This window comes from Spermophilus citellus, assembly GCF_964194105.1.
Source record: "Spermophilus citellus genome assembly, chromosome: X".
Lineage (NCBI taxonomy): Eukaryota > Metazoa > Chordata > Mammalia > Rodentia > Sciuridae > Spermophilus > Spermophilus citellus.
Window position 1 is genome coordinate 70,519,062 of NC_138190.1, and position 9,349 is coordinate 70,528,410.

Sequence of the window (9,349 nt, forward strand, 5' to 3'; positions counted from 1 at the left end):
CCATAATTTTCTGCAATACCACAGATATTTGTAGATAGGAACATCTTGGGAAACCAGGTTTCAGAACTTTCCATAAAATGCCTAAGTCTCTATAGTACCAGGAGTTTAGAGTATAAGAGGGTGTTGTTGAGGTGAATATGAAAAATAATGGGCTTTTGCAAATGAGGACAATGTTAACACCATGTATATTGCAATCACTTTTGACTTTATATCATCTTTATAAGACTATAATTTAATTTTCATAGTTTGCCAAGTTAAGAATATGAAAGTAAAACTATAGTACTCTTACTAAGTTATTAGTAAGAGTTATAATCTGAAGAAAATGACCACATAGTGAAGCTTCTGATTAACATCGTTTTAGGAATAGCTAAAGAAAAACAGGAATGGTTAATTAGAAAAGAATTAAATAGAACCATGTAACAGTCTTCCAAATATGTAAAAAGAAAAGATTGACTTTATAGTTGAGAAACCTGCCAGATTAACACCTTAATCAAATGATAAAAATGAACATCAACAGTAATGGAACAAATCAAAATTATGTCCTAACTGATAGGATTCAATGAGAAAAATACAGCATCACTCTTGTTATATGTCTACTAAAAGATACACAACCTGAATCTAATAAAAACATCAGACAACTAAAATTGAAAAATGTTTACACGGGCTGGGGATGTGGCTCAAGCGGTAGCGCGCTCGCCTGGCATGCGTGCGGCCCGGGTTCGATCCTCAGCACCACATACCAACAAAGATGTTGTGTCCGCCGAGAACTAAAAAATAAATATTAAAAATTCTCTCTCTCTCTCTCTCTCTCTCTCGCTCTCCTCTCTCACTCTCTCTTTAAAAAAAAAAAAAAAGAAAAATGTTTACACAATAACTAGCCTGTAATTTTCAAAAGTGCCAAGATTGGAGCTGGTGTTGTAGCTCAGTGGTAGAGCATTCACCTCACATGTGCAGGACCCTGGGTTTGATCCTCAGCACCACATAAAAATGAATAAGTAAAATAAAGGTATTGTGTCCAACTACAACTAAAATGTAAATATTAAAAAAAGTGCCAAGATTATGAAAGTAAAAAAAAGGACTCAGGAATCATTTTATAATGGAGACTAAAGAAGCAGCACAGCTAAATCTAAAGACATGTGATTTTGAACTAGATCTTTTTATTTCTATAAAGAATACTATTGAGAAAGCTTGAATGGGGCTTTGAAGATTAGATGGCATTAATGTGGCAATACAAATTTCATGAGTATGATAATTATAGTGTGTTACCACAATTAAGTTACCTTAGAAGAAAGTCCCTCTTTGTAGGAAGTACACACTAGCGTTAGGGGGTCATCAGGTCAACAAGTCATCTCAGATGGTTCAGGGAAAAAGTTCTTTATACTAGTCTCACAACATTTCTATAAGCTTAGTATCCTTAACCTTTGAAGCAAAGTGTTCAATGTGCACTGAGCCATGACCAGTTTTAAAAAGGTGAATATATATGTTTAGAGCTGTTTTCTGTAAAAAAAAAAAAAATTCTGCTAATCTAGAGGGATGAACTAACATCACTGTGTAGAAATTACTGAGAAATAAATTTCTTCTCAATATAAAGATCTAACACAAAGATATTCAAACACCACATTTCAAGCAGACTACCCTATGAGTCTGGTGAGTTCCCTGTTAAGAAAAAAAATTAACCAGTCACTAGAAATTAACCTAACAGTTATTATTAGAAAGCATTTTTCTACTGAATGGAAAGTTAAAATAAATTGTGTATAAATGAACATTTCCACTTTGAGTCACCATGGTTCTACTTCTTTTAAATGAATCTTTATTTTGTAACTTGAATAACCATTGTACTAGAATAACAATGAGACATTTCTCAGGTACTCCTCTCTTTTAGAACCCTGCCCTGGTCTTCAACATTAAAGCCTTAGCTTCTACAATAAAGATTATTAACTAGCCATAGTATTCAGGGGCTTAAGGAAATCTCCTTCCCCACCTCAAAGAATTCTCATCATTCAAGACCTATATTAAAGCTTCCCTATTCTGTGAAATTTACCCCAAATCCCCCAAACAGGATTAGTGCCATACTTTTTTCATACCATTTTGTATGACAGTAGTGCTAGTTCTGTAGCAGGACTGACTCTGTGGTATATTTTTAACTTTTAAAATATTTTTCTTAAAGGTAGGTGCAATAAATTTGTTAAAATTTTATGTATTAAAATTATTTATGTAGTCATCTATCTCTTCTGGACTTTGAACTCCTTCAGGGCCTGGAAGCTAAATTATTTATCTTTGAATGAATAATACTGAATGAATACTGAGGCCTGACTGACACTCAAGCAGGTTGGCACACTGATCACTCACCAAAGACCTTATTGTACTCCAGTGAGGTTCCAGGCAAATGAAAAAATGTACACATTAAAGATGAACAGAACCACAGGATACAAACACAGTATAAATCTAGCTTTGAGAGTAGAGAGACTTTTACAAATGTTTCTAGGTTTCACAAGTGTTATTAAGCTGTGGGCTTTTCAAAGGCAGGAATCACATTTCATCCAATCATATATTTGCAGTGCCCAAGCATGGCACAATGTATATGCTCAAGAAATGTTCGGCAAATTAAATAGCCTCACCTTTAAAAATGCCTTTTATGAGTGGTGCTACTGCTGTATTGAAGACCTCTTCTTGTTCAGTGGAGGGGTCAAACACAAAATCATAGGTAAAGGATTTATCAGTACCAACGACCACCTACGCAAGGCAAGGGACAAGATGTAAGGAAAAAAAAAACAGCTAGACCACGCCCCTCGCTGCCATTCAGCCCCAGCTGTTCACAAAGGAGCCCTGGATTTTGCTACGCACCTGAGGCTCCCCCGGCACGAAGGAAAGGCACATCTGACAGCCCTCGCTAATCTCTTTAGGGACTAGAGGGCGACAACGCAGTGCCACCCTTACAGGAATTCCCTTCACCTCTTCCTTCATCATCCTAGCTCAGCACCGTCTCTGCAGGGAAGAAAAACAGCTTTCTGATGAATCTTGGTATGTAGGCAGGGGTAGGAGTACCTCCAGGAGGGTGAGAGCGTTGGGAAACTCAGCCTTAGCCATGGCAGCCTCCCCTCCCAAGGGATCGCTGCCCCAGATTACTGTTGGACTTGACCGCGACTGAACGGCCGGTCAGCCCGACACTCGGAAGAGTGAAGTGGCATTTAAAATGAAAAGAAAAAACTCCGGCGAACCCAGCGACAAATAACAAAGTCCCAAGGTAAAGGGAATGGTAAAATCTGAGCTAAGATGTGCCCCCTTAACTCACCCAACTAAACGTCCCTTTCCCCGGTCTTCCCGGTCTCCAGGCGCCCTGTTCCAACTGGAGGTTTAACCGCCAAGTTTCAAATCGGGTCCAGAGGCGCCAGCCAATCGGAGCGCAGATAGCCTGCAGGTCGAGCACACACGTCGGCGCGCGCAGGATGACGCGTTGGGGAAAGGAAGGCAAGTTGGTCGCAGCCAGGCCCCGCCCCTTTTCGACCCTACTGAGGATCTGCTTCCGGTTCCCAGGTTGTTTGGCTGTGAGCCGAGCCAGGGGAGGGTGAAGGCTTCGCGGCTGCTGAGGTGGTTCGGTGTTTAAGCGGTGGTGAGCGCGGGACTTGGGCGGAATGCAGGACGGGGAGCTGGAAGGTGGCTGGTGGTGAAGGAAGAGTCAATCTGGGGATCTCTAGAGAGCGTGGAGCGGTGCTTGTCCCGGAGTCCCTTTGAAGAGTTGAAGTCAGCACTCCCCTGGATCTCAAAAGTAGATCTTTTTAGACGCCACCCTGATTTCCTCTTCTCTAGGATGAAGACAGTAACAACTGTTTTGCTGAATTGTTGTGGGAAATGAGATCATGTCTCTAGAATACCTAGCAGAGTGTTTGGCATCCACATATTTATCAAAGTTAATAGTTTCTTCCTATCTTTTTTCTTCCTTCGGTCCTCCAAATCTTAAAATCTAGATGTGGGCTAGACCCATAGACTGATAGCCTTGGAATGGGTTGGAGCTGCTTGCTGAAACTTGCTGGGCTGCCATCTCTTTTGAATTAGTTGTCGGCCTTGATTCGCCTTTTCTTTTTAGGGTCTTGCCTGAGATGGACAGCCGAATTCCTTATGATGACTACCCTGTGGTTTTCCTGCCTGCCTATGAGAATCCCCCAGCATGGATTCCACCTCATGAAGTGAGAACCTTCAGTATTCCTGAGTAGGGAATTTTTCCCCTTGGTTGTGATATAATGTATAAAAGGTAGAATGACAGTGTTAGAAAGCTAAATGGAGAATGAATCTTAGCCCTTGTTTTAGCTGAAGGACCCAGAAGCCAAATTATTAGCATCAGAGACCAAATGAGAACTTCTTAGGGAAGCCACTTGCTGGGGTCTGTTCACAACAGTGAATTCTGGAAATCCAGCCCTAGTTTCCATTCTGTCAAGAGGTAAAGAAGTGGGGAGCTATAGAGCTATTAGCATATCCCCATGCTAAACATCTACTCATTTGAGTAATGTTTATCTGTTCTACTTAAACTAAGTCTATGACTTTACCTTTTCTTGACTTCAAGATGATGCATTAGTATTAGTCAAAAGATGGTAAATGTGACATCTAAGCTGGTAGTAAGATTTCTGAGGACTGGGGTTGTGGCTCAGTGGTAGAGCACTTGCCTAGCACATGTGAGGCACTGAGTTCCATCCTCAGTGCCACATAAAATAAATAAATAAATTCTAAAAAACTTTTGAGATTGTTTTGTCTTGCAGAGAGTATACCACCCAGACTACAACAATGAATTGACCCAGTTTCTGCCCCGAATTGTCACACTGAAGAAGCCTCCTGGAGCTCAGGTGAGCCATGGTGCCTCTTATTCCAGGCTACATTTGTGCATACCACAAGCTGGCCATAGTTGGGAAATGGATTGGAAAGCATATGGGGAGGTGAGGAAACTTCCTTTCTTATGGCTAGAAAAGCTGAGCTACCATTTCCACAACTTCTCATTTCCCTCTGAGGAACACATGAGCCTAGCTATTTTACTGTGATGCTACTAGATATACTGTGTGTTCGTTGTCTATGTTGAGCCCCCATTCCATGCTCTTGTCTTACAGTTGGGATTTAACATCAGAGGAGGAAAGGCCTCCCAGCTAGGCATCTTCATTTCCAAGGTATGTATGCCTGGTAGGCAATATGGACAGCCACTTCCTTTGTATATCAGATTGGAGTACCCTGATATCCCAAGGGCTAGTGGGCTCCTAGAATTGGCAAAATGGGGACATCCCCTTTCCCACACAGAGCTTTGCATTTGGCAAGCCCTCCTCTATCTCCCTACATTGTCACAGAAAAAAATAATAGCACATTATCTTTGAATAGCACCAAATTTCACCTGCAGTCTTCTGAAATTACCCCATCCCAATCACACGTATTCTCTACTAACAGGTGATTCCTGACTCAGATGCACATAGAGCAGGACTTCAAGAAGGAGACCAAGTTTTAGCTGTGAATGATGTGGATTTCCAAGATATTGAACACAGCAAGGTAAGTACAGTACTTTAACTGTGGTGATGACAGAAGCCATCCCAGGTAGGACAGGTTGGACAGGATTAACGTAAACATGTAACATGACAAGGAAGCATCTCTCCTAGGGAAATGTACCAGAGGGATGGAGTGGCACATCCCCTCCCCCATTATGATTGAGTCCTGGGTTTTTTTCTTGTCATTGGTACAAGCTTCTGTGTTCCTTCCAGGCTGTTGAGATCCTGAAGACCGCCCGAGAAATCAGCATGCGTGTGCGCTTCTTTCCCTACAGTAAGTGCCAGTTTCTTTTTTACTTACCTGACAAGGCCCTAGATAGGAACTCTTTAAACATTGATGACTGAAAACCCCAGATGTTGGGGATGGGAAATCAGGAGCCTACGCCCGAAAATAACATGCTCTGTTCCTCCTTTTCTTTCTTTCTTTTCCCCAGATTATCATCGCCAAAAAGAGAGGACTGTGCACTAGAGAGTTGCAGCCCATGGCCCTCCATGTGGAATCTGCCAGGACAAACTAGCTAGGCCCAAGGGAAGCCACTTGGGAAGTTCTACTCTGAGCCATTCCCTAGCATAGCGGGGTGGGGAGGATAGAGAGAAAGTTGTCAACTTTGTTACCCAAACTGTACTGTACTTTTAGTTCCCTAATTTTCTAGGCAAGCTTTATTCTCTGAAAGGAACAGGATGAAAAAGTCTAGGTATAATCTAGCCTGTGGGGAACCTAGCTAGGAATGGCAACTGACATTTATTGGTTACCATGGGCTTAGTACTTACACATCTTTATCATTTTAATTATAGAAATAAGTTAGAAAATATTTGGAACTTTCCATCTGATTGCCTGGACATTTCATCTATCCTTGTACTATCAGAATTGTCATACATGTTGGGTACTCCAATAAGACACTTTTGCCCCTTCCTCCTCCTATCATCTCCCCCAAAATGTAAAGTACAGTACTGAATAAATGTTGTTGTAACTTTTGAATGATGCTGATTGGATATAAGGTGCCGTTGAGGCCCAACAAAGCTTTTTCAAAAGAGAAGCACTGGAAGAATCAGTAACACTATACCTGCTCTCTAACTGTCTATGTCTGGCCAGAACTTTAGAGAGGCCAAGCAACCTGAGCCACAGTATAACCAAGGAATAGCATTGGGTGAAGGGTACTATAAGAAACAGTACCCTTTCCCCTGGGAGCTTTGGAAATTTCTCTTCAGGGAGAATATAATTTTCCTCCTTTCCCAGATTCTTTACCCAGGAAGGAACTTAGATGCATGTGGACTTTTGTTTGTTTTGCAGTGCTGAGGATTAAATCCAGGGCCTTGTGTACACTAGGCAAGTACTGTGCCACTGAGATACCTCCCAGCCCTTTTCTTATAAACTTTGAGAAAGAGTCTCATTTAAGTTCCCCAGGCTGGCCTTTGGTCCTCCTGCCTCAGCATCCTGGGGATTACAAGTATGCACCATCACACCTGACTAAATTCATTTCTTTTTAGAGGCAGCAGTTAAGAAGTAGGTTCCCAGTTTTCAACCTGTAGGTTAAGTAGTACTAACTGTGAACTTCCCTCTTTTTTCCACTCGAGTCCCAAATAACTTTCTGCCATGTTCTTAGATATTTAGTTGCAATCCATTGTTTGAGATTTTAGGTCATACCTATGCTGCCTCCACTGGCATGTTCAAAATACCTATTTGGAATTTTAAAGGTTTTCTAGTGAGGTAGGGGGCAAAGTACCCCTGTGATTAAAGCCCAAAATTTTCCTTGAAAGAATCCAGGTGATTTTAAATATGTATTTCTAGTTATTTCTCCTGGAGAGTGATTGTATTGCTCTGAATTAGAACCTGGAAATTTGAATTTTTAAATAGGAAAGGTAAATAAGCCTTGAGGTCTCTGATTTAATCTTCACCCTCTTCTGTAGACATTTGTATAGACAATGTGAAATGATAAAAAGGGCCAAATGGTGATAACCTAGAGTTATTGGCTACAGATAGATAACTTCTGAGGGGAATAATGCTTCCCTGGGACCAGGAACCCTAGAAACCTTAAACCCATGACCTTTCTAATCCCTGGTATCTCCTCACAAAGTAAATAGCACAGTAGACACTCCCCATAGAGATTACAAGTTAAGTATGCCAGAAATTTTAGTTACATTTTGTTGTTCAGAACAGTCTTATTATTCTCCAACATGACAACAACATTGTCACCTCTTTCTGCCCATTCAACTTCTACCCTCTTGTCTGTGTCCTTGAAAAAATTGATGCCTATAAGAGAATACGTTGCAGAGTCTTGACACACTTGGTAGAGGTTTAGAGAGAATAATGTACTTGTCCTTTCTCTGCTAGTCATACCAATCTCCCTGTTCCTTCCCTCACTACCCACTTTTTCAAATAAAACATCCCATTATACCCACTTATGATGTCATAGATAAACACTGTAATAGTTGAATCACAAATGTAGCTAGAAATTAAGGAGCAAAAGCACTCCTGGCCAGCTATGCCCCATAACTGTTGCTGAAGCTGCTTAAAACAAATGTTTAGGATGAAGATGAGAAAAGGTAGAAAGAGACCAGACTTTTAAGATCTAGAACTTAACAAAAACAGGATGAAAAGAGTCAAGACTGGGTAACTGAAAAGTGACTGCTACAACTTCAGAACTAGTGGCTTACAGTCTTATAACAAATCTAACCAATCTCAAGATACCGTTTGGATTAAGGTAGACCCTATTAAGGAAGAACAGTGGTTTTAATGATTCAAGACCACTTGAACTTTGTTACATTTGGAGATTTGATAAGGGCAAAGAGAACAAGAAACATCATAAGGCTTGGTAATTTCAGGAAGCTTCAATTTTTTTCTTTTCCTTTATTGACAGGTAATGTGTAGAAGTGCTACCCTACTATGATGAGTAGACCTAAGGGGTTTAGACAACCAGTGGTTTTCTGCAAAAGAAGCAAATACACTTTCTGAAATCACCCTGTAACCCCAATATCAGGCAGGTCTAATGGCCATTGAGGAGGTTATCCTGGTCCAGTTTCCCAGTGTTTACAATAGATAACTGAGGGAAGAGAATCCCCAGATGAGTTGGTTAAGGAAAGGGGCAAAAATGTACCATATGACTTGGTGGTAGGCTCATTTGGCAGATGCAGTCACAGCTGTCATTCTTGAAGTGGGTGATAATGGATATCTTCCCCATTGCAAGATAGATAAGTAGGTCAACTTCCCCTCAGAGTCTCTACAAGCTCCCCCCAACACATATGCTTCAAACTTTACCAACAAGGAGAAACTCACTTCCCAGAGAAATCCCCCCAGCCCCAATCCCATTTCTTACCATTCACACCTTCCTATTTATAACTTCCTATTCCTAAATTCCCATCCCAGATCCTCACTGCTTTGCGAGTCTGGATTTTCACAGAGCCTTTTGTTTTCCCTTGGTCTCCAGGCCAAAGTGTCTGACCTTCCTCTGGAAGACCAAAGGCATACATCTTTGCAGGATAGTGGTGGGAGTAACACTGGCTTCCTGCATTAGGCCCTGCATCTCCTGATATCACAGTGGGCTTTCCCCAACAACAGCTTGTGACAGCAGGCTTAGCTACACACCCAGGCCTGGGTACAGCCACGCCACCTCAGCTTCCTCCCCACAGCTCCTGCATTGCTTGCTCCTGATGCTAGTTGGTGCTCATTGCACTGGGGTGATGACAAGAGTAGGGTGATGGGGTGGGGGTAGGGATGGCTGCAGTCAGAGAAAAAGCTGAAGGACCCACAGGGGACAGGAGGCTTGTCAAAAACGTGCTTAGGTTAATCTCATCATGGGGGTGGGCAGGGAAATCCTTATCAGTAGTTCTGTTAC

At 41.6% G+C, this 9,349-nt stretch overlaps 2 protein-coding genes across 4 annotated transcripts in view; one reads left to right on the forward strand and one right to left on the reverse strand.

The window, feature by feature from the left end:
• KIF4A (kinesin family member 4A) overlaps nucleotides 1–3,424 on the reverse strand; it is a 137,858-nt gene extending 134,434 nt beyond the window's left edge. Inside the window, exons 1-3 of the mRNA XM_081278116.1 lie at nucleotides 3,293–3,424; nucleotides 2,845–2,985; nucleotides 2,619–2,733 (exon numbers count right to left, since the gene is read on the reverse strand). Of these exons, the coding sequence (XP_081134242.1) occupies nucleotides 2,619–2,733; nucleotides 2,845–2,967 (238 nt within the window). The 5' untranslated portion in view covers nucleotides 2,968–2,985; nucleotides 3,293–3,424. The remainder of the gene's footprint in view (nucleotides 1–2,618; nucleotides 2,734–2,844; nucleotides 2,986–3,292) is intronic.
• A 109-nt stretch (nucleotides 3,425–3,533) lies between these two features.
• On the forward strand, nucleotides 3,534–6,491 carry PDZD11 (PDZ domain containing 11). Of its 3 annotated transcripts, none has more exons than XM_081278148.1 (7): nucleotides 3,534–3,610; nucleotides 4,085–4,184; nucleotides 4,752–4,835; nucleotides 5,094–5,150; nucleotides 5,422–5,520; nucleotides 5,730–5,790; nucleotides 5,951–6,491. In XM_081278148.1, exons 2-7 carry the CDS (start codon nucleotides 4,098–4,100, stop codon nucleotides 5,983–5,985), a joined length of 423 nt encoding a protein of 140 aa, XP_081134274.1. In that variant the 5' UTR covers nucleotides 3,534–3,610; nucleotides 4,085–4,097; the 3' UTR covers nucleotides 5,986–6,491. The 3 variants fall into 3 exon arrangements, with proteins under 3 accessions (XP_081134274.1, XP_081134275.1, XP_081134276.1); XM_081278149.1 differs by lacking the exon at nucleotides 3,534–3,610 and adding an exon at nucleotides 3,624–3,766; XM_081278150.1 differs by lacking the exon at nucleotides 3,534–3,610 and adding an exon at nucleotides 3,840–3,887.
• Nucleotides 6,492–9,349: the final 2,858 nt, after the last annotated feature.